This window comes from Pogoniulus pusillus, chromosome 26 (assembly GCF_015220805.1).
Source record: "Pogoniulus pusillus isolate bPogPus1 chromosome 26, bPogPus1.pri, whole genome shotgun sequence".
NCBI classification, from domain to species: domain Eukaryota; kingdom Metazoa; phylum Chordata; class Aves; order Piciformes; family Lybiidae; genus Pogoniulus; species Pogoniulus pusillus.
In genome coordinates this window covers 16,357,653-16,382,633 of record NC_087289.1, presented here as the reverse complement: position 1 = coordinate 16,382,633, position 24,981 = coordinate 16,357,653, and the positions used below count along the sequence as shown (strand labels likewise).

Here is a 24,981-nt window from a genome sequence, read left to right as displayed (position 1 = left end):
GTAGCTGTTGAAATAGCCTTAGCTGAACTCTTTCTCCTGAACTATACCTGGGAGTAGAGTGCTTTACCCACCAAGTGTATTTCTGGTTTTATCCACCCCACTTATTTTTTTCTGTATCCTTTCCAGGACATCTTGAGTTAGAAAAGCTTCACTGACCCACAGTTATATACCTGTCTTTGACCATGAGCTGCCCTGAGCCTGAAAAGACAGGGATGAGCGAGAAGAGTCCTAGGTCTCCTCAGAAGCAAGTTATCTTCAAGAAAAGCAGTCGTGACAAAGGTGTAAGTACCAGAGCACCGCGTTTATATAGGCATGAGTTTTGCTTAGGTTAGAGGCTTGATGAGTCAATAAAAAGCTCTTTTCTGTTGTGTGGGGGGGGGGGGTTGGGCAGTGCTGAGTGATCTGATGTAACAAAACACAAGGGATAACATTAGGACACAGAGAAGGATGTGAGATAAGGAGTGCAGCATCAAGGAAAACAACCTTGAAGTTGGCAGAGAAGGTGCAAGTTAGCTGTGCGAGAGGACTAAGGGAGCTGGACAGTCAAGTTTGCTCCTCGGGCATGTGCAGAGCCTGTACTCTGTTATGCAATCAGAATTATACAATTCAAGAGCGATGTTGAGGTGCTGGAACGTGTCCAGAGAAGGGTGACAAAGCTGATGAGGGGCCTGGAACACAAACCCTATGAGGAGAGGCTGAGGGAGCTGGGGGTGTTTATCCTGGAGAAGAGGAACCTCAGGGCAGACCTCATTGCTGTCTACAACTACCTGAAGGGACATTGTAGCCAGGTGGGGTTGGGCTCTTCTGCCAGGCAAGCAGCAACAGAACAAGGGGACACAGTCTCAAGCTGTGCCAGGGGAGGTCTAGGCTGGATGTTAGGCGGAAGTTGTTGTCAGAGAGAGTGCTTGGCATTGGAATGGGCTGCTCAGGGAGGTGGTGGAGTTGCCATCCCTTGGAGGTGTTCAGGAAAAGTCTGGATGAGGCACTTAGTGCCATGGTCTGGTTGACTGGCTAGGGCTGGGTGCTAGGCTGGACTGGTTGATCTTGGAGGTCTCTTCCAACCCGATTGATTCTGTGGTTGTATGTGTTGTATTAGAGCTCTACATAGGCACTGCTTTTAGCCTGCAATAAAGGTTCCACTTATGCATCATGTTGATGTCCCAGTGTCATTCCGGTCCCTGCATGCTCAGAGCAACCCCAGCAGTGTGTGTGTGTGTCCCCCTTTTTTTTCTGAAGAAGGACCATGAAGTGTGTTTAGTGATAATTTTGAAGAGAAGATGTAAACAGGAGTTTACAGGATAAGCTTCTCGTATATTGTAATGCAAGAGGAAGGCAACCTGCTTCTCCTGCCTCCTGGGCTGTAGTCCTGCTGGCAAATGTTTGGAATGAAGCTGATTCATTGTCTTTCTAACCTGATGGCACCAAAAATCTTTACATCTGTACATGAGTATTTATGTTGTATTGAGAGTTAATCTGTATCAGCTCTTCAGGACTAATGTCCTGTGACAGTTTGGGTATTACCTGCCCCCCCACTCTTATGAAATCACCCAGACTAGACTCAGCCAAGCTGGAAGTTAAGGAATGCAGCTTTGTATTCACAGCTTAGCACAAGATAAAAGCAGGTTTTTACAATATCTACAGCTACATATAGAAATACACAAGTTAAAGGTAATACAGAAACACAGCAGCCCTCCCAGAAACCAGAGTCCCCAGGAGGGGCTCCCAACCACCCTTGCACCTCCTTTCCACCCCTCTACCTTATCCCAGACTTTGTCTTACGTGCAAGATGAGCTGTGAGGATCAGACAGGGGAGTTAGAAAGCTGAAGGATTAGTTACACAGAAGCATTCCAGGAGACAAAGACACACACTTGGACAGACAGAGCCACTGTGTCTTGTCTGTGTTTGTGTTCTTGCTCTTACCCATCTCAGCAAGCCTGAGAGTGCCGTGGACATCACCATTGTTTCCTTTTCACAGCCTATCATCTAATTTCTCCCACTGAACTATTCCAATTTGCCTCAAACTAGCACACATGTGAATAATTCTGTTGAGTCTGTGCTGGGAGAAAATGTAATTGGGGTTGTTCTGACTGCTTTGAGATTTATTGCTCTCCCTTTATCCCTCTGCCCGACACACATTCATCACCTCTGTGCAGTTCAGCCATCATCATCTTCTCCCTACAGCTGACCATCTACCTTGGAAAGAGAGACTTCATTGACAATGCAGGGGATGTGGAACCTGTAGGTGAGTCCACAAGGATGTGTGCTGCCCTTCTTGCTCTCTCAACTCCAGTTAGCCTTTCTAAATAGGTGTTATTTTTCCCCTTCTTTCAGATGGTGTCGTATTGGTGGACCCTGCAATTATCAAGGGGAAAACAGGTCTGAGGCTTCATGCAACATTTGTTTCAGAGATTGTTAGTCCTCTTCTGCAATGAGACTCTCAGATCCTTTTTGGTTGTTTGAAGGGAACAAATGTAACACTTCCCCCTCGAATACTCAACGTAATGGACGTTCTGACAGTGGGTGCGAATGCTTACTGGGTTGTGCAGCAGTGCTGAGAGGGGTTTGCCTGACTCTCTCTGCAGGAGGATTTTACATGCCCCCCTGGCTTAGCCTGCTGCATGCTTTACCTCTTGCGTGCTTCTTTCCAGTGTACGTGTCCCTGACCTGCGCTTTCCGGTACGGCCGGGAAGACATCGATGTGATTGGTCTCACCTTCCGACGGGACTTGTTCTTCTCTCAAGTCCAGGTGTACCCACCTGCTGACAAGCCAGGCTCTCTTTCCCGCTTGCAGGAATCTCTGCTGAGGAAGCTGGGGGAAAATGCTTATCCCTTTTTCTTTACAGTAAGTATCTTCTAAGAGCCTTTGACCTTCTTTTATTCCTGCGATCCTGAAACCTAGTGGTGGGCTGAAGGGATTAACAGGGAATTCATGTTCTGCAAAGTTCCACTTCTGAGTGACAGGCAATGCACCAATAACCTTTTTCTTACCATCCTAAGTGGAAAAGTGCAAGAAGCTCCTATCTGCATGTGAAAAGTGCTTTCCCTGAAATGGGAAGGAAATATGGAATGGCTTTGTGCTAGCAACAGCCTCTGGCATTCTTGTCTTTCCCGTTCCTGAGAGGCCAGAATACTTCACACCATTGCCCCAGCACTCACAGTGCAAGTGCCAAATCCTTTCTCTTCTACAATTTTATGGACCAAACAAGCAGATGAAAAGCTCTGTACCAGATGTTGTCAGCAAAGAACAGCTCATTGTCGAATCCTGACTCTGCTAGAACATGCTTCCAGTACTGTCAGTGACAGCATCCCCTAGGCAGATCCAGGTTTGAAACTCACACGCTCTGGTACAGCAACAAAGGCAGCTTCAAATGATTCTACTAAAGGTGTTGGTACCTGCCATAATGTTACTAACCACTCTGATACAATCCACTGATCTTCAAACTTGGGGAGGCTCTAGTGGGCTGTTAGCACTCAGTCTCTGCAGGCTTCCCAGCTGCTGTCTGGAGTTACTGGTTCTGCAGATGGATACAGGCTGGTGGCTGCTGTGAGCTGCGGCACCTCCTTGGATAAGGAACCAAATGTTGCAGCTTCTGCTCTGAGATGTGCCTCTAGGGCTCTGTTTGGTTTTTTGTCTCTTAGACCAGGTGCTTCATGTGCTTAGACTTCTTTTTACCTTTATTTTTTTCCTTTTATTTTTTTCTTTCTTTCTTGACTCTTAAAGTGTTTGGGAAGAAAGAAACTTGTTCCTACAAGCAAGATAGGGCCCAGCATACTAACACCCTTATCTTAGCTAGAACTTCAAAGGGCTACTGTTGTCTTTAGGATTGCTGTGTGCATTTTTTGAGCAATATATTAACTAGACTATCTGTCTAATATTACTGCTGGGTATTTATCTCCTCCTCGTCTTTCAGTTTCCAGATTACCTGCCTTGTTCAGTCTGCCTGCAGCCTGCACCTCATGATGTTGATAAGGTGAGACCAATGGGACGCTTGCACTTAATCACATTTGAAGCAAGTCAGATGGAAAATGTCATGTGAATTTATTTGGCTAGCTTGAGAGTACAGTAAGGTGATACTGGATTTTACTGTGCTATGCCACCAGTATCAGGAACCTGGCTTCAGAGCTACAAGACAGAGTACTAGAGAACAAGAATGAAGCTGTTCAAGGCAGGATTGGACGTGCCACTTGGTGCCATGGTCTAGCCTTGAGCTCTGTGGTAAAGGGTTGGACTTGATGATCTATGAGGTCTCTTCCAACCTTGGTGATACTGTGATATCAGCTTAGTTGGCAGGTAATGCAACTTAAATAGCCAAGAGTCAAGTATGTCCAGAATAAAGATGTGATTACTCTTGTTTTAACCTAGATTATTTTAAAGGGAAAGTCAGTTAAAGTACTCTGGGCCTATAATTAGCTAAAAGGAGGAGAGAGTGAGGGAGCTGAGGTTGTGCAGCCTGGAAAAGAGCTCAGGGCAGACCTCATTGCTGTCTACAACTATCTGAAGGGAGGCTGTAGCCAGGTGGGAGTTGATCTCTTCTGCCAGGCAAGCAGCAACAGAACAAGGGGACACAGTCTTAAGCTGTGCCAGGGGAGGTCTAGGCTGGATGTTAGGAGGAAGTTGTTGGCAGAGAGAGTGATTGGCATTGGAATGGGCTGCCCAGGGAGGTGGTGGAGTCACCATCCTTGGAGGTGTTCAGGTAAAGAGTGGATGAGGCACTTAGTGCCATGGTCTGGTTGACTGGATAGGGCTGGGTGCTAGGTTGGACTGGATGAGCTTGGAGGTCTCTTCCAACCTGGTTGATTCCATGATTCTAAGTGTGTGTCATGGCACTGGAATTTAAGTCCTCAGAATAAGAAAAGGATAGCAGCAAGACCACTAAATCTACAGTGCTTGTATTTTCCTTAAGGGTACCACATGATTTGTGGGTTGGATGCACAGAAAATGCTTGTAGCTGTCAGGCTGCATGAGAGAAGAGAACACTGAGTGGCTCAAATCTCACAGATCACTAAAAATAGCATGTGTTAAGACCTGCTTCTGAATTACATGCAGAGAAGGGCTGGTTTGCACATGTATGTAAACAAAACAAACCCTGGCATAAAAGTCACCACATCAGATGTTCTGCAAGGTTTCTGACACCATTTAAAGCATTCCTTTTTTGCTTGCCTGGATGCTTCTCTGAACAGCAGAGTTAGAGTAACCATCTGGGCAAGATGAGATGCAGGTTATAGAATCCATTGCAATAAGGATCAGCTGTGGGTTTTGTCAAGGAGCATTACTCTAGCAAAAATCTTTGCATTGCTCTGTAGGGAGTTATCTGGGACTCACATGGGTGTCTTATGGTGGTATAAACCTGTTAAAGCAAAGGTCATCTTGGCCTGAGGACTCCCACTGTAGATGCTGGGAAAGAGTTTGACCCTAGGTCAGTTAGCAGCATTATAGCAGCATTGCAAAGCCACTTTAGAAATGCAGTTCAGAAAGCCAAGGTGGAGTGGAGAACCTCACGGGCTGGTTGGTCTTCTGACCTCTAGCATGCTGTGAACTCTCCAGCACTGCTCTCTCAGAAGGCCTTTTAGGAGTAGGGAACTGAGCCTCACTTCTCAGTGGCAGAGTGGAGTGGATAGATGCTGCCACATCAGTTGGTAGGGATCTCTATTAGAACAGGAGGGGATCAGAAGCATTTGCAGTTGGCAGGAATCTGCTACTTTCTGGTGTACAGGAAGATATTTAAACATCTGTAGATGCTCTTGGCTTCTGACACTGATTTCACAGCTATGCCCTCTCTCCCTGGCAGTGCTGTGGGGTGGATTTTGAGGTGAAAGCTTTCTCCACAGAGAACTTGGAAGAGAGAGTTCATAAGAGGTAACAGATTGTGTGTGTCTGTCTTCAACTTTGCACTTCTTAATGGGGATGGGATGGTCCAGTAATGCACCTTGGTTGCTTGCTCAACTTTGCTCCACTTATCAGTGGCCTTCTTGGGTGTAACCACATATGAATGCAGAACTCAGGCTCAGCCAAGCACAAAGCACCACCGTGTTGTCCTGTGCTGCTTCCCAGGAACTCTGCACGCCTGCCGATCCGTAAGGTGCAATATGCTCCAGAAAATCCAGGCCCCCAGCCCTGTGCAGAGACCACCTGGCAGTTCTTCATGTCCAAGAAGCCATTGCACTTGAAAGCTTGCCTCAGTAAAGAGGTGAGGAGTTTGCCCTGGGTTGTGGACTTCAGAGTATGGATGTGTCAATATGCATTTTGCTGTTCAAAGCAGCTACTTTGTGTATTACTCAGATGATCACAGCTGAGAATGATGTGTCCAAGCATTCAGGGGCCCCCTTGTAATCTCTGTCAGTAGCTACCCTTCAGGAAGGGTGGGACTCTATTACCTGACACATTTAAGGCTAAAGTCATTGAAGGAAGAGTCATGAAGGAGTAATTTTTCCTTTTCTGGCCTCTTGAGGAAATGTAATCTGGAGGGACTAAAGGGGCTTGGGGCTTGGGAGAAGCCTCCCGGCTGGATTTCTGAACATCACATTCCTCCTAGGTGTATTACCATGGTGAGCCCATTCCAGTCACCATCACCATCAACAACAGCACAGAGAAAACAGTGAAGAAGATCAAAGTCCAGGGTATGGTTTTACTGTTCTCTGGGGTTCTTGGAGGGTAAGAAGAATGGAATGGTGAGAGGACCAAAAGACAGAATGTTATTTGCAAAGAACTTTAGCAGGCAACCTGGGGCAAACCAGGAATTTGTCCTTCCACCTGTTTGTTGCTCTCTCTGCTGTGCATGGAGTGTCATGCTGCAGCTCTTCTCCTGATTCTCAGGGTTAGGCACAGCTTCAGGTGCCTCTAGTAAAGAAGGGCCTGGCATCTGCAGTGGGTAACAGAAAAATCCAGCTCTTCTGGGAGGCTAATGGGAAGGGCTCCCCTGTCAGTGTGATGCTCCTGCTAACTGTGAATGTGCCCAGATGGGGTCAGTTCTGCCTGTCGTTTCACAAGCACCTGGCAATGTGAGGAGCAGCCACGCTGCCAGCAATGCTGTCGTTCCTCCCAAGGAAGCTGAGGGCAGGGGCTGGGTTTCAGAGACATTTTAGTACTGGTTTTATTTGTGGCACTGCATAGTTTCATCCCACAACCCCCATTGCACTTGGACCTGTGGAGCACAGTCTGAGACACCAAGGGTGAGAAAGAGAATGCAGGGAGGGAACAAAATTGCCGCAGTGTACAAAGCTCTATAGCAGAGGAAGTCAGTTCAGTGCCAGTCTTCTATGCACTGTCTGGTGGTTCTGAAGTATTTTTAGGCTAACAAAACTCTGTCAGGCATAAAAAGACTTTGTTAGTCCCTGGATTCTGTCCTTATCCTTTTTGGTGTTTGAAGAATATAAGCCCCTTACTCTCAGAGGTTCTTGGCTGTAGTGTGCTTGGTGATGGTGTCTCCTGGATGCAAATGCATGGGTTCTAGATACACCAGAAGTAGACACCATAGGCAAAAGTTCTTAGAGAAGAAAGAGGGAGATCTTTATAATGGAAAGTGCAGGTTCCTGAGGGAAACGTGGCTTGTTGATTTTTGTTACCCCGTGTTGAGCTGGCCTCTCTTCTAGGCTGCACAGGAGAGGGAGAGACACCAGGCTTACACCAAAGTGATGCACAATGGTCAGTCCATTTAGTGAAGCTAGGCCTGATACCTCTAGAGTGGAGTTGGGTAGAGGGATGTGTACTTTGATAGGCTTACACAGCAGAGATGGGCTGTCCACACGCACAGAGGCAGACCTGGCCCACCACCCCCCTTAATCCCCCTTTGCAGCACCTTAGCCACAACATTGCTTGTTCCCAGGGCTGCCCAGCCTGCCTTCTCGCAGCTCAGCTACAGAGAGCAGCTTCTCTGCCAGCCTCCCACGGCCACTCTTCTGCAGCTGTGCCTCCTTATCAGTTCAGTTACTCAATCCTGCTTACTCCCCTTATTTTCTCAGACTATTCAGTTCTGCCCAAACCCTGACACCCCCAAATCTAGGTTGTGGGTGCCATTCAGGGTGAGTAGACTTTGACCATTTGTGTGCTGTTGGTCTCATTCCAGGCCAGGCTGTATGACCTGGTGGTCCCTTCAGGCACCAAGTGGATGGGTTTTCCTGCTGTCTTCATCACATCTTCCATGCATGAGACTCAGTAGAGGGCAGGCAGCTGTGCTGTTTCTGATTGTCTGCTTTCTCCCTTCTCACTCAGTGGAACAGGTTGCCAATGTGGTTTTATACTCCAGTGACAACTATACGAAAGTGGTGGCTGCTGAGGAAGCACAGTGAGTGAATGCTCTGCTTATCCCTTCATTGCTCCTTCACACTCTTTTATTTACCCTCCTCCTCAGTAATGGCACTCCTAGCTGTAGTCTGCCTGCTGTCAACAGTACTTTCATCTCTCCTCTTGCCTTGTTTGTGTGTGCCCAAACCACCCATACTATCTGGATGCAGCCAACCTCCTTTTCACACAGCCAACAGAGACCCTGCCAATTTTTTCAGAGAATGAAGGGGTTTGAAAAGTAATTACCTGCTGGAAAAGCTTAGCAGAGGCTGTGGAAGGCTCACCACTGCTTGAAATCCTTAATTAGACTTGCAGCCTTTTTCAGAAAGGTACTGTTGTATGAGTGGGAGGCATGGGTGCTCTAGCTTGAGGCCAGTCTTCTTCACACTATTTACCTTGGTTTCTTTTGACTTTGGAAAGCCCATGAAAACCTTGAGATCCTGTGGAAAAGCACTTACAATCATAGAATCAACCAGGCTGGAAGAGACCTCCAAGCTCATCCAGTGCAACCTAGCACCCAGCCCTGTACAATCAACCAGACCATGGCACCAAGTGCCTCATCCAGTGTTTTCTAGAACACCTCCAGGGATGGTGACTCCACCACCTCCCTGGGCAGCCCATTCCAATGGCAAATCACTTCCTCTTTTGCACTGTGCTGTCACTGCAGCATTGAGCTTTACTTTGCTAGAAGGGTTGGACAGCCCCAGGCACTCTGCAGCTCAAAGACATATTTTCCATTATCTTCTCAACTAAGATACATTTTTTTTTCCACATTTGGAGGTTTGCATCTCAGTTTTGACTTCTAAAGTAAGTCTGCCATAGTGTGAAATTAATTACTTTCTGCAAATGCTTGTTCCCCTCTGCTGATTATAAAGGCAATTTTTGGACTAGTTTCAATTTAGACATCTGTGTTGCAGACAATTAAATTTGGGCAGGTAAATTCCACTTCTTTTGGACAGCTTTGTTGTTAGAAATTCTCTTTGTTGGGTGTTGGCAGACAACTAAATTTGGGCAGGTGAATTCCACTCCTTTTGGACAGCTTTGTTATCTGTTTGGAAATTCTCTTTGTTGGATAAGACAAATCAGAGCATAAAGCTTTCCTCCTAGGATCATAGAATCAACCAGGTTGGAAGAGACCTCCAAGATCATCCAGTCCAACCCATCCCCCAGCCCTATCCAGTCAACTAAACCATGGCACTAAGTGCCTCATCCAGGCTTTTCTTGAACACCTCCAGGGATGGTGACTCCACCACCTCCCTGGGCAGCCCATTCCAATGCCAATCACTCTCTCTGCCAACAACTTCCTCCTAACATCCAGCCTAGACCTCCCCTGGCACAACTTCACACTGTGTCCCCTTCTTCTCTTGCTGCTTGCCTGGCAAAAGAGACCAACCCCACCTGGCTACATCCTCCCTTCAGGTAGCTGTAGACAGCAATGAGGTCAGCCCTGAGCCTCCTCTTCTGCAGGCTGCACACCCCCAGCTCACTCAGCCTCTCCTCACAGGGCTGTGCTCCAGGCCCCTCACCAGCCTTGCTGCCCTTCTCTGGATACGTTCCAGCACCTCAACATCTCTCTTGAATTGAGGAGCCCAGAACTGGACACAGTACTCAAGGTGTGGCCTGACCTCCTCTCTCCTGCTGCTTGTTTTCAGGGAGAAGGTGCAGCCAAACAGCAGCCTGACCAAGACACTGACACTTCTGCCCTTGCTAGCAAATAACCGAGAGAGACGGGAAATAGCTCTGGATGGAAGGCTGAAGGATGAGGACACCAACTTGGCTTCTAGTACTATGTGAGTAGAATTTTCAGTGGTCCCAGGGAGTGAAGGGCTATAAAATGTCAGAGACACTTCACTCAGAGTTTGTAGGTGTAAATGCATGGCTGGATGGGTACCTCTAAGTTGCATTACTTATCCTATCATTCATTCAGGATGAATAGTGATGATGATCTGGAGATGTTTTGTCAGGGTCCAGAGAACAGAGATTAACAATATCTCTGTCCAGAGGAGCAAGATCTGTTCTTATAGATTGCCCTGTTGTGAAATTAAGGTGCAAGCGAGACCAGAGATCACCACAGGACTATTTTGTAAAGGATAAAGTTGAACAAAACAGATGGGGAGTGAGACAGAACAACAGAGAAAAAGAGAAGAAGCAGGGAAGGAAAAGAGCAGGGATTGTATTAGCATCAGCAGCAGATGGGGGGGAGAGAGAGACGTGTGTGTGGCCCAGGGATGTTGTGCTGTGGAGTTCTTCTGGCGGTGCTCTGGTGGAGGTGCACACCTGGAGGTCCACACTTTGGCAGGCATTGCTCTTGTCGTCTTATGTAGGTTTTTAGGTGGGTGTCCAGGTGCAGCTCCCCAGGGAATCTTCCTGTGCTTTCCTGCATTCGCAGGGGTCTGCTGGCAGCACCGGGGGAGGGCCTCCACCCCCTAGGGCCCTGTGCTGCTTACCTGTCCATACCCTGAATACGCAGAAGCCTTTTCTCTTCGGGGTAGCTGACATAAGGTGTGCACATCCTGGGCATTCAAACCAGGCTGAGGTCCAGGGATTTCCTCAAAGGCACTGTCTATTGATTTGCATCCCTGAGCTTTCAGCCAAGCTCCTTGTCTGAGCCCGGGAGGTTAACAAAGGCAATCTTTATCTTTGTTGATGAACAAGGGAGAGAGGATTTAGACTCTCACAGATGTCCCTCGGGCTCACCTGCTCTGTCACTTTCAGGAGAACAGATTCTTCACCTCCTTCTTCTTCCAAGTTGTTGTTGTGTTGCACTACCTAACCCTATTGTCTGTTTTCTCTGGCAGTGTTAAGGATGGAATAGACAAGACAGTGATGGGGATTTTGGTTTCCTACAAGGTCAAAGTGAAGCTCACTGTTCCAGGGTAAGCGTAACAGGCTTTTTGCTACATTTACATAGTGTTAAGGGGAGTTTGTGTCCTGCATTGATGAGTGGAGAACTGGCAGCACAGTCCACCCCAGCAGAAAGGACAGGTGGTGGAACACCAGGCTGCCTCTAAAGCCTAAGATTCTATCCAAAGAATCTATCCTGAGCCAGAGTGGTTGGATTAGCTTCTACAGATACCATATGACTTTAGGGCTGAGGTATCAACCTCTTCTCTGCATTGCAATTTCTTTTTTTTAAGCCATCAACTTATTTTGTGAGAACTGAAGTGAAATGAAATTTTGTATGAGCCTTTCTACTGGATTTCTTGTTCTCCCATCTGTCTGAGAGCCATAACTACTGTAGATCAGGTTCTGTACTGATCCAGCCTTCTGAAATAAGCTGGTGTTACCAATATACAGTGCAAAAGAAGACAAGAATCTCAGCTGATGATAGTTGATAGAATCAACCAGCTTGGAAGAGACCTCCAAGATCATCCACTCCAACCTATCACCCAGCCCTATTCAATCAACTAGACCTGATGAATCCTCTTTTCTAGTACTCCTCTTTTCTGTGCTCCTCTGATTGCCCTTGCCCTTTGGCTCTCAGAAAAACACCCATGCCCAAAACTTCAGTTCAGTAGAGTCTTTCTCCATGGGAAGGACATGAAAAATCAAAATTACCTTTTTAAAAATGAAGTTTATCTGGATGTTATGCTTTGTGGAGAAGGTTGTAGGAGGAAGGTAATTGTAATAGTCCACCAGTAAACCAGCACTTAATAATGCAGTACAATAGAAAGACACTAAATATGTTTGGTTTTCTCCTCATCATCTTCTGTAGCATGCTGGGAGACCTCACCTCCAGGTAAATGTCATCCTTTTTTACAGACCATGTAGTCATAGGTGTTAATTAATCTTTTTTAACCTCTTTCTTATTCCCTTTCCACCACCCCCTCCCCCCCAAAAAAAAAAACAACCAAAATGACCCAAATTTTTTAAAAGCCCAACACAATCAAACCAACTGAGCCTTGAGCTGATGCAAGGAAGCAGTCTGCGCATCCAGCTGTGTGCTGGGTTGCTCAAAGGCCCTGCAGGAGTGGGAAAGACACAACTTATACCAATATGATACACAGAAGGTCAATCTGTTTGTTGAAGCTAAGAGTGATGCTTATATAGCAGATTGGATACACACATATGTGATTCTGATGTTTTGTTAGCCATAACATTTGCTTGTTCCCAGGGCTGACCAGCTGCCCCCCTTCAAGGCCCCCTCACCCAGCTCAGTTTACAGACAGCAGCTAGACCTTCCCAGCTTCTACCCAAGGACACTTCCCTGCAGCTGCACCTCTTATGAGTTCTCAGACTGTTCAGTTACTCAGCCCTGTTCAAAGCCCCAGCAACTGCAAAAATACCTTTGACTTTATGTAAATACAGTCAGCACATAGAATCAGACAATGGTTTAGGTCAGAAGTGACCTCAAAGATCATCCAGTTCCAATCCCCTGCCATAGGCAGGGACACCTCCCTCTAGAACAGGTCACTCAAGTCCTCAGCCAACCTGGCCTTGAACACCTCCAAGGAAGAAGCAGCCACAGCCTCCCTGGGCAACCTGTGCCAGGGTCTCACCACCCTCACTGCAAAGAACTCTTACCTAACATCTAGTTTGAATCTCCCCTCTGCCAGTTCAAACCCATTCCCCCTTGTCCTCTCATTACAAGACATTGTCAATAGTCCCTCCCCTGCCTTCCTGTAGGTCCCTTTCAGATACTGGAAGGCCACTGTAAGGTCTCCTTGAAGCCTTCTCTTCTCCAGGCTGCAGAGCCCCAACTCTTGTAGCCTGTCCTCATAGCAGAGATGTTGCAGCCCTCTGAGCATCTCTGTGGCCTTCCTCTGCATTTGCTCTAACAATTCAATGTTCTTCTTTTGTTGGGGGCTCCAGAACTGCACCCAGGACTCCAGATGGGGTCTGAGGAGAGCAGAGGAAAAGGGGAGCATCCCCTCCCTTGCCCTCAGTTTATTAAAGTGACTATGCCTGGGATATTCATGGAGAAATCAGAGTTTAACTCATTTTGAGGGGAAAATTATGATTAGAAAAAGAGAAAAGAATGAGTGAAGCTGGAATTTGGGGCTTGGGCTGATCTGAGGTGGGGACTGAGCCAGACCCGAATGAAGTTGCAGCTCTGATGCAGTCTCTCTTCTTCTCAAAGCGAAGTGGGCACAGAACTGCCGTTTCGTCTCATGCACCCCAAACCCGTGGAAGAGAACCCAGCAGGTGAGTTATGACTGTTTTTCACCTCTCATCACTTAGGTGGAATCCTACAATTGCAAGGCTTACAGTGGTTTGCTCCCCAGGAAGCTTTTACAGTCTACAAGACTGCAGTTGGGGGGCTGCTCTGTGTGTGCATGTGTGTGTATCTATATGCATGTATATATGTGGGTGTGTGTGTATATATTTCTACAACTCTGTGATGGTTTGGGTGTTACCTGCCCCCCCACTCTTATGAAATCACCAGACTAGACTCAGCCCAGCTAGAAGTTAAGGAATGCAGCTTTGTATTCACAGCTTAGCAGAAGATACAAGCAGGTGTTTACAATATTTACAGCTATTGACAGAAATAGACAAGTTCAAAAGCAATACAGAAACACAACAGCCCTCCCAGAAACCAGAGTCCCCAGGAGGGGCTCCCAACCACCCTTCCACCTCCCTTCCAGCCCTCTATGTTACCCCAGACTTTGCCTTACGTTCAAGGTGAGTTTGGAGAATCAGCATGGGGGGTTCAGAAGAAGAAGGATTAGTTACACAGACAGCAGGTTAGGGAGACAAAGGAGGCAGCCAGAGCCAGAGAGCAACTCTGTTATCTGTTTGTGGTGTTTTCAGACATCTCAGCAAGCCTATGAGTGCAGTAGACATCACCATCGTTTCCTTTTCACAGCCTATCATCTAATTCTTCTCATCAAAATATTCTAGCTAGGCTCAAACCAGCACAATCTCAACCTCAAGGCACAAAATAACAGGGAGGAGGGATGCTGAGATGGGAGAAAGTGGAACGGGATCAGATTCCATTTTTATCTTTGATCCATGGAATCATAACTCAAAGCACAGGGACTTGAGTAAGCACTGCACAGTTAAATTTCATGTCTGCTGTGCAAAATGTCCTAAATAAAAGATTTAGCAATCCATGGCCAGCTTCCAGCAGAGTGAAAAAATAATCTGTCACAGAAGTCATCTAAGGCACATGAGCACTGTCAAAAGCAAAATACTTTTAAGTAAAGTTAGGAGGAGATAAAACTGTGATTTAGGATGTCCACTATCTTGATGTGGCCTTTATGTTCAGTGGGTATCTGAGAGGAATGTCTGCTCAGAATGGGGTCAGTGAATGGAAGTGTAGCAACTTTAAAGCAGTGTGAGGATCTAGCTTTCCCAGGCAAGAATCATAGACTGGTTTAGGTTGGAAGGGATCTCAAAGATCATCCAGTTCCAACCCCCTGCCATAGACAGGGACAACTCCCTCTGGAACAGGTCACTCAAGGCCTCATCCAACCTGGCCTTGAACACCTCCAAGGAGGAAGCAGCCACAACCTCCCTGGGCAACCTGTGCCAGTGTCTCACCACCCTCACTTTGTTCTTTACAAACTTCTTCCTAACATCTAGCTTGAATCTCCTGTCTGCCAGTTCAAACCCATTACTCCTCATCCTCTCATTACAAGACCTTGTCAATAGTCCTTCCCCAGCCTTCCTGTAGTCCTCTTCAGATACTGGAAGGCCACTATAAGGTCTCCTTGAAGCCTTCTCTTCTCCAGGCTGCAGAGCCCCAACTCTTGTAGCCTGTCCTTACAGAAGAGCTGCTGCAGCCCTCTGAGCATCTTCATGGCCCTTCGCTGCACTGGCTTCAACAGTTCCATGTCCTGCTTCTCTTGGGGGCTCCAGAACTGCACACAGGACTCCAGGTGGGGTCTGAGGAGAGCAAAGCCAAGGGGCAGAATCCCCTCCCTTGCCCTGCTGCCCACACTGCTCTTGCTGCAGCCCAGCACAGGGTTGCTGTCTGGGCTGCACTCACACTGCAGGCTCAAGTTGAGCTTTTCATCACCCCAGCCCCCAGGTCCTTTTCCTCAGGGCTGCTCTCAGCCATTCCCCACCCAGCCTGGAGCTGTGCATGTCAAGGTTTGGGATCAGATTCCAAAACTGCAGCCTGTCTTGAGCATCTGGTTCTCCTCCCACTTCCTCAGGCCCTGGCTCTCTCTTCTCTGTTCTTCGAGCTGAAGCTGCAAGGTGTTTGCTCTGTATGAGAAGCTCCTGTACAGCACCTGAAGTGGCTGAACACCAAACATTATGCCAGCCTTTTGACATTGGGGCTGTTAAAGAGGAGTGATCTTGTCATGTCCTCACTGTCTGGACAGTTTCATGGGGTTCAAACAAGCCATGCCTGCTTCTGTGCTGTGCCGCCTCCTCTGTCAGCTCTAACTTAGCTAAAGCTGCTGTTTCTAAGGACACTGGAAGATGGTGGAACCTGTGAGAGAAGAGTTATGCCATGGATAGGTGCTTTGTTCAACACTGGCAGCATTAGAAAGGAGTGACTTAAGGCCCTGTGGTGCAAAATTGTTGGGGGAATTAAGAGTGAGCAATGAGAAGAGAGATTGGTGAACTTCTCCACACTCGTTTGCTCTGGTGAGGAATTGATGTTTGCTAACTGTGCCATGTGCTGGTGTGGCCAAAGGTAGGTTCTTTGCTGCTCTGAGAATTGCACCACAGGGAACTCCAGTTTTCCCTTGGAAAACTCTGCTGTGAGCTGTGCACAGACACAGAACATTCTCACATGAGAAGTTTGTTGTGTGTGTTACAGCCTCTCCAGGGCAGCACAGCAGTGTAAGAGGCACCTCTGGGACAAAAACAGAAGGTCTGCTCCCCACTGTTCTGCTGTGTCTGTAGAGGAAGCAGCCACATCACCAAGGAGCAGCACAGGACACCCTACAGCAGCATGCTGGCCAAAGCTGTCCTGTGAGCTGCAGAAGCTGCTGTGAAGCAGCTTTGTTGGCAGAGCTGTGCCTGTGCTGTGGGTTTCCCTTTCAAGCCTCGGAGCCTCATTGAAGCTCTGCCAGCAAAACGCTGACATTGCTGCGCGCTTGAACATGACCTCAAGTGTGTGACTCGCTGTAGGAGTGCCACTTTGGCCAGGGTCTTCTATCTCTTCTGGTAGCTTGTACAGGCTGAGGCTTTCCCCTCAGATTCTGGTGCAGTAGTTCTCTTGAGGAGGAACTTGGAAGGGGGCTGGAGCTGGCCTCAGCGGGCACAGAGGAGCAGTGGCTGGTGAGGGCCATCTAGTGTCGGTAGCAGCCTCCCATGGCAGAGCTCAGAGCTGCACAATCCGGAGCTTCCATGGGCACAGAGAAGAGCTTGAAAGCTTCCAATAGGAATCATCCAAAAACTTGGGTAACTGTGAAGTATTTGACATGTTTAGAATGGCAGGAGTGTTTCTCATGAGCCGTTTCCTGGTGTTAAGAATGCCACAACCCCCTTTCTGTTACCGCTGCTTCGCTCAGATGGCTCTCGTGGAAGCATTCATAGTATGAGGAAGAATGGAACTCAGAGCATTCATACAGTCAGCCAGGTTGGAAGAGACCTCTAAGATCACCCAGTCCAACCTAGCACCCAGCCCTAGCCAGTCACCTAGACCATGGCACTAAGTGCAAGGGGTGTCCCTCAGGGGTCAGTGCTGGCACCAGTGCTGTTGAACATCTTTGTCAGTGACATGGACAGAGGAATCAGTGCACCCTCAGCAAGTGTGCAGATGGCACCAAGCTGTGTGGCACAGTCGACTTGCTAGAGGGCAGGGATGCCATCCAGAGGGACCTGGACAGGCTGCAGAGGTGTGCCCAGGCCAACCTCGTGACATTCAACAAGGCCAAGTGTAAGGTCCTGCACCTGGGTCAGTGCAATCGGAAGTATAAATCCAGGCTGGGTGGGGAATGGCTGAGAGCAGCCCTGAGGAACAAGACCTGGGGGTCTGGGATGATGAAAAGCTCAACAGGAGCCTGCAGTGTGAGTGCAGCCCAGACAGCAACCCTGTGCCGGGCTGCAGCAAGAGCAGTGTGGCCAGCAGGGCATGGGAGGGGACTCTGCCCCTTGGCTCTGCTCTCCTCAGACCCCACCTGGAGTCCTGTGTGCAGTTCTGGAGCCCCCAACACAAGAAGAACATTGAATTGTTAGAGCACAGGCAGAGGAAGGCCACAAAGATGCTCAGAGGGCTGCAGCAGCTCTGCTATGAGGACAGGCTACAAGAGTTGGGGCTCTGCATCCTGGAGAAGAGAAGGCTTCAAGGAGACCTTAGAGTGACCTTTCAGTATCTGAAGGGGCCTACAGGAAGGCTGGGGAGGGACTATTGATAAGGTCTTGTAACGAGAGAACAAGGGGGAATGGGTTTGAACTGGCAGAGGGGAGATTGAAACTAGATGTTAGGAAAGGGTTCTTTGCAGTGAGGGTGGTGAGACCCTGGCACAGGTTGCCCAGGGAGGTTGTGGCTGCTCCCTCCCTGGATGTGTAAGGTTGAATGAGGCCTTGAACAACCTGTTCTAGTGGGAGGTGTCCCTGCCTACAGCGGGAGGTTGGAACTGGATGATCTTTGAGGTCTCTTCCAACCTAAACCATTCTGTGATTCTAAGAGCCATGGACTCCATGTGCAATTCTCCCTTCTAAGATCATTTCAGAGGACAGCTGATACACTCAGTTGTATAATACACTCAAAAGGATGTGGGCAGCAGATTTCACAGGGGAAATGGAGAGCTGCAATATTTCTCAGATCTCTTCCCCCAACGCATCCTCTTAGCACAGCCCACGTATTGTTTGCTGCATTAAGTTGTCTAGGAGCCTGCTGTCAGAAGATAGCTGTGGTTCATGTGCTTTGTGGAGATGGAAATCACTAATCTCTTACACACTGAAATAATTGTAGGTCGTTTCAGGAGCTTATCCTACGGGAAAGCCTAACTCAAGAAATATATGTCTTCTCTTAAAATAAAGGTACTGTAACACAACAGAAAATTCCTCTGAAGCCTGCACAGATGACTTAAACTGTGATGGAACATGGTGTCTGAGCTCATTACAGGGAAGAAACACAAACCCTGGAACATAAACTCTATGAGGAGAGGCTGAAGGAGCTGGAGGTGTGCAGCCTGCAGAAGAGGAGGCTCAGGGGTGACCTCATTGCTGTCTACAGCTACCTGCAGGGAGGCTGTAGCCAGGTAGGGTTGGTCTCTAATGCCAGGCAAGCAGCAACAGAACAAGGGGACACAGTCTCAAGTTGTGCCAGGGTAGGTATAGGCTGGATATTAGGAAGAAGTTCTTCACAGAGAGAGTGATTGGCATTGGAATGGGCTGCCCAGGGAGGTGGTGGAGGCACCGTCCCTGGGGGTCTTCAAGAAAAGCCTGGATGAGGCACTTAGTGCCATGGTCTAGTTGACTGGATTGGGCTGGTTGCTTGGTTGGGCTGGATGATCTTGGAGGTCTCTTCCAACCTGGTTGATTCTATGATTCTATGAGGTGTCCCTGCCTATGGCAGGGGATTGGAAGTGGATGATCTTTGAGGTCACTTCTAACCTAAACCATTCTGTGAGTCTATAATCTCTCACCTGGTCCTGACTTGTCTGGATAACCTGTGTATCTCCAGGACTTCCCATCTTGGCAGGAGACTTTTGGGTGCAGGCAGGATGTCTTGCCATGTGCAGTCTTAGCACGACCCCATGCTGGCTATGCAGGCCGATTGTGTGGAGGCATTTAGAGCCTGTTCCTGGTAAACTCGAGGCAGGAAGTTTTCAGGCAGTTCAGGATAGCTAACTAACAGTTTAGCAAAGCATAATGCTGCAGAAGGTAATGACAGAACCACTGCCAGAGATAGAGAGCCATAGCAGCAGGCAAGAGGCATGAATGCAATGGCAGAGCACACTGTGTTTTACCTGCTCGTCTCTTTTTATCGATGTAGCCCAAGACTAACAGGCCTCTGGACACAGAATAGCCAATCAGAATGGCAGTTATCCAAGTCTGACCATATTAGGTGGAGCCATAGGCTTGCTTTACCCAAATTTGGGGAAAGCATAGGCCTTGCAGAAGGCAGGCACAAGCTAAGCCTGTGTACCTTGTTTACCATAGGATGTAAACAAGTCTGGGCAAGTCAGAGTCCTTAGACTCAGTGGCTCCAGGTTCTCTGTCCTCTTTCCTGCAATTGTTTCTCCCTAAAACAGAAAGAGGGAGAGCAGAAAAACATGCATGGGCAAGCCAGGCCATAGATAAGGCTATTTTGACCTGCTTAGGCATGCCACAACAACTTCATCTAAGATACAGCTGGGAGAAAGGAAAGAAGGCGAAGTAACCATCTGCTAGAGCCAAAGCCAAAGTGGGATTAAAAATGCCATGTAGTATGCTTCTTCCTTGGAGTGGGGTAGTATCCTTTTCCCTTCTGTAGCCAACATGGCTTATGTCCAGTGTAAATCATGTGTAGCATCAATATATTTAATCATGCACAGCTGATTTGGGTGTAGAGAACCTCAGAAAGATAAGCTGCTCAAGAAGATGGTTTGATTTTTTTAGGGACAAAGTGGGACAAGGGTGGTCAGCTATTGTGTGCTTTATTCCACAGCAGACTGCTCTGTCTGGTTTGTCTGTGAGCGAGCTCTGAAGCATTCATCACTCACTCAAAAGCAGGTCTGTCAGAGCGCATGGCTACTGCAGATGGATCTTTCTCTTCTGTGCCTGGAGGAGACAGAAAGAGAACAGTTTGCTACCTTTCCTTTCCCATGTTTATTTATAGTTTCCTTGTCTTGGGCTTGCAAGGCAGTATTTGCATGTTTCATGTGTGCTGGTTTGACATCTGGTTTTGGCCCCGTGTGGTTCACAGGTGGTTATTTTTAGCCAGAGCAGCTCCTGTCTTTTCCGCCTGTTGACAAAAAACGTGCAGAGATCTGTTTCTTTTAAAGATAGATTCAAACTGGGTTGTGTCTCTTCATGCTTCCAAGACCTTTCCCAGTCAGCAGTTAGCCCAGAAGCTCCTGCTGTTTTTTCCTCAAGGCTGTGGTTTCAGCATGAGTTCTTTGGTCTGGGGTTTTCCTGCCCTTCTCCTGATGCTTTGCATTTTGTGAGCCTATGTCTTGGACTGGCCTTTGTTTTGGCTGCTGTTCAACAAATGGTCATGAGTCTGCTCCCTTGGTGAAACCAGTCCTTCCATACAAGTCCAAGAGACCCATAAATGGTGTGTCCCTTCAGTAGTAAAGCTATACCTGCCCCATATTGGTATTGTAACTTCCAGGAATTAGTGACTTTTTAAAGCACTTGAACGTCTTGACAAATAACACAGCCTACTCCTTCCCCCCCCACCTTCCTTTAAAGTTGAGAAGTCAGAAGCAGTCTTATAATGAAAATTACCATATGCCACAAGTTAAATTACATGGAATCAGTTCTGTGGCTGCATAATAAAAGCATACAGAAAGCCTTCTGCAGAGAGTATGATGACATTATGGTACCTCGTTGATCTTTGGACACAGCCCCCTCCCACCTCAGCCCTCAAAGCAATTGCTAGCATGACAGTTACAAAAATCAAAGCTCCATCCATTTTCAGGTGCCTGAGAATTTGTCAATGTTATAATGTTAAGTAAGCCACAGGACAGCAAGAGAACTATTTGGAGTGGGGCTAGGGTTTAAATGTAGACATGTAACAAGCATATGGGATATAGTAGAGCAGCCTGAAGGTTAAAGTCTTGCATCTCTGAATGTAATCTTACATCTGAAGGTTGAAGTCTTGCATCTCTGAATGTAATCTTACATCTGAAGGTTGAAGTCTTGCATCTCTGAATGTAATCTTACATCTGAAGGTTGAAGTCTTGCATCTCTGAATGTTGTTTAGCCTAGAGAAGAGTAGGCTCTGGGCAGACCTCATTGCTGTCTATAACTACCTGAAGGGACGTTGTAGACAGGTGGGGTTGGTCTCTTCTCCCAGACAACCAGGGGGACACAGTCTCAAGTTGTGCCAGGGTAGGTATAGGCTGGATATTAGGAAGAAGTTCTTCACAGAGAGAGTGATTGGCATTGGAATGGGCTGCCCAGGGAGGTGGTGGAGTCACCATCCCTGGAGGTGTTCAAGCAAAGCCTGGATGAGGCACTTAGTGCCATGGTCTAGTTGACTGGATAGGGCTGGGTGCTAGGTTGGACTGGATGATCTTGGAGGTCTCTTCCAACCTGGTTGATTCTGTGATTCTAATCTTACATCTGAGTTGTATGATAAGCATTTCTACTGCCACACTACCTATGTATTGCTTCAGTAATCATTCAGTAAGCTGTGAGGAAGTCGAGATGTGGTGCTGCGGGACATCATTTAGTGCTAGGCTTGGTAGTGTTGGAAAGTGGTTGGACTTGGTGCTCTTCAAGGTGTTCCCCAACCAAATCAATTCTGTGATTCTATTCTTTGATTCATCTGACAGCAAACTAATGCCCCACTGAAACAATGCCTATTTCCTCACCTCATGCCTTCTTTGAAAATTCACTTCAAAGTATCTCACTCAGCTTTACCCACATCATTGATGTCACTGTTCCCATAGCAATGAATGTACTTCAAAGTGGGGAAAGAGCTCTGACTATTTAAAGAATGAAAATTGGAGGAAAAATGAAATGTGAATGATGCTTTGTGCATCAGAAGTTCCAAATGCTTCATTTAAAATCCTTCTCAAGCATGCATGTCCTGAGACCTTCCAGACTTCATCTTGGCTTCTGTGAGGGGAGGAAACAATTCTTTCTGAGTGTGCATAGATACCATCATGAATATCATCTTTCCATGCTCCATCCTTTGAGCACTTTGGCCTTACTGGCATACTCTTAATGCTGATCTTTCCAGCAGTGTTGGTTGCTACTTGTTGCCCTTGATTTTAGTGTGCACTGTGGCTGGAACTTCTCCAGGTGGTGAGTTATGCTGTGACTGAAGCATCTCAGATCCCTGATGATGATGGCCTAGGTGTGTGTGATGGTTTGGGTATTCCCTGCCCCCCCCCAATTTAGAAGTCACCCAGACTAGTCTCAGCCAGCTCTGGGAATATAAATGAAGCTATTTATTTACAGCTAGCACAATATACAAGCAGATATTTACAGTATATACAGTTATAGACAGAAATATGCAAGGTAAAAGGTAATACAGAAACACAACTCCCCTCCCAGAAACCTGAGTCCTCAGGAGGGGCTCCCAACCACCCCTGCACCTTCCCCTTGCCCCTCTCAACCTTACCCCAGTCCTAAAGAAGAATAGAGGTTCAGCCAAGAGGTTATGAAGCAAAGGTGGGTTAGGCCAAATGGAAGGTGAGGTTAGGGAGATGCAGTTCAGCCAGAAGCCCAAGGCAGAGTGCGACAAAATGGCAAGAGTGTTGTCTAATGTTTTCCTTTCTTCTTCAGCAAGACTCTGAGGGAAGCAGACATCACCACTGCTTTCCTTTCACAGCCTATGATCTAGTTCTTCTCACCAAAACATTCTACCCTGCTTCAAATTAGCACAGTGTGCTTGGCTCCCTGACTTAAATCCTTGAGAAGTAAGCCAGGGAAGTGCCCGTTACTTGCTAGAGATAAAACAAGCATGAGAAACAAAAAATCCCTGCCCCTCTTTGCATCACTGCAATACAATCTGTTCTGTTTATTTTAGGCTGTGCTGAAACAGCTTCCAAAAGCAGGATTTGTTGCAGTGTGGTTAGCAAAGATCCCATTAAAGAAACTCAAATGCCAAAGGTCTTGGGATTTTATTTAGGGGAAGGAGAAACTGCAAGTATTGCCTCAAGTGCATGACATATCTAACGGGAGACCACCTAAGCCCTTCTGTATTCTGACCTCTGTTTGGTTTTAGTAACTTGATGTTTATTGAGCATGAACATCATCTCCTCATCAGCTGACTACTTAAATCACAGTGACAGACCAGTGAGGGCTAACATCATGTCACGCAAGCTCTGTCCTCTCCGAGCGTGCACAGATGCCTCTCTCAGCTGTGACTGCTAGCAAGCAGAAATGGGAAAGTCTGTTTCTTAGCCCTTCTGCTGTCTTGGCAGCTTTGCTACAGTGCTTTTCCACTCAGGAGATGAAGCACTGCTTCATCAGGTGCACATACACACCTTTTGAGACCTTCTGGAGTTCTCCTTGGTGGCTGCAAATCCTGCTGCTTGCTGCCTCTTTTATCTGGTCAGTTTATACATTTTCCCAGTGTTCTAACTGCTTGGTGTATCTCTTTCCTCCTCTACTGCCTGCTGATGACTGCAGGGAAGGATGGGTAAGTTTATTTTTAGTAGTTCACATTCTAGCTTCACTTTCCAAAACTCCTTCAAATTGCCCCCAGACCCACAGAGTTCACAGAGCATGAGCTTAAATCCAAAGTAACTTACTGTAGCTTGATGTGTTACTGCTGGCAGTTGAACAGCAATGACTGACCATGTAAAACTAGTTTAAATGAACATGGTTTACCTCACAGAAGGAGAGATGCTGTGATGGTTTGGGTGTTCCACACCCCCACACACTTTTGGCAGATCACCCAGACTAGACTCAGTCGACCTGGAAATGGAATGAAGCTTTATATTTACAGCTTAGCACAAAATACAAGCAGGTATTTACAGTATATACAGAAATAGACAAGTTTTAAAGTAATATAGAAACACAACAGCCCTCCTAGAAACCAGAGTCCCCAGGAGGGGCTCCCAACCACCCTTCCACCTTCTCCCTGCTCCTCTACCTTATCCCAGACTTTGCCTTACGTCCAAGAAAGATTGGAGGGTCAGCCAGGGGGGTTAGGAAGCAGATGGATTAGTCACACAGACAGCAGGTTAGCTTAGAGAGAGAAGTGCAGCCCCAAAAGCCCAGAGAGCAGCTCTCTTATCTATATTTGTGTTCTTGTGCTTGTACATCTCAGCAAGCCTATGAGTGCAGTAGCTGTCAGCATTGTTTCCTTTTCACAGCCTGTAATCTAGTTCTTCTCACCAAAGCATTCTAGCTAGCTTCAAACTAGCACAGATGTGTGTGGTCAGCTGATGATCTGTAGCTTTAAGTTTCAGGAACACAGTAGGTTTGACCATGTTGCTCATATGTTAGCACAAAAGAAATAAGGATGAAAGGTTTCACATTTTATTCCTAAAGACAAAGACTCTTCCAGACTATTCAGATAGCTGATGAATATTCAGCTGGTATGGATGTGATTTGGTGCAGGTGAAAACCTCCTCAGTTTCCATGCTGACTTGTGCAGTCAGCTACTGTTCTCATACTGATAGATTCCTATCACTGAAGATGGTGCCTGTGGGAATGTGATCCAAATCCCTCTGAAGACAAAGGAAACATTACCAGAACCTGTTCCAGGCTTCTCTTCTTCCTCCTATATGTTGCCTTTAGTCTGCTAGCATAAAAATATTGCCAACATGTTTTTGAAAGTCCTGTGTGTTTTTCCATTTCAGTGAAGCAGAGCTGGTATTTGAGGAGTTTGCTCATCAACAACTTAAAGACAGGCTTGATGATGAAGATAAGGACACACCTTCAACTGATGAGTGACCAACAGAACAAGCTGCCAGAGAAGCTATGTAGCCTGGTGTCAGTTGGAAATTTAGGACCTAGGATTTTAGCAAACTGCGTTCTCAGAGCATCACAGGATCGCAAGACCACAGGCTCACAGGTTACTAGGGGTTGGAAGGGACCCAAGGAGATCATCGAGTCCAGCCCCCCTGCCAGAGCAGGACAATCCTATCTAACACAGATCACACAGGGACACATCCAGACAGGCCTTGAAAGGCTCCAGAGAAGGAGACACCACAACCTCTCTGGGGAGCCTGTGCCAGTGCTC

At 47.2% G+C, this 24,981-nt stretch overlaps 1 protein-coding gene across 1 annotated transcript; it reads left to right on the top strand.

Moving 5' to 3' along the window:
• SAG (S-antigen visual arrestin) lies at positions 1-24,769 on the top strand. The gene is made up of 15 exons (XM_064165291.1): positions 1-281; positions 2,183-2,243; positions 2,333-2,377; positions 2,650-2,843; positions 3,913-3,972; positions 5,791-5,858; positions 6,054-6,189; positions 6,535-6,619; positions 8,211-8,283; positions 9,935-10,072; positions 11,081-11,158; positions 11,998-12,021; positions 13,363-13,427; positions 23,421-23,430; positions 24,599-24,769. Exons 1-15 carry the CDS (start codon positions 183-185, stop codon positions 24,690-24,692), a joined length of 1,230 nt encoding a protein of 409 aa, XP_064021361.1. The 5' UTR covers positions 1-182; the 3' UTR covers positions 24,693-24,769.
• The last annotated feature ends 212 nt before the right edge of the window (positions 24,770-24,981 follow it).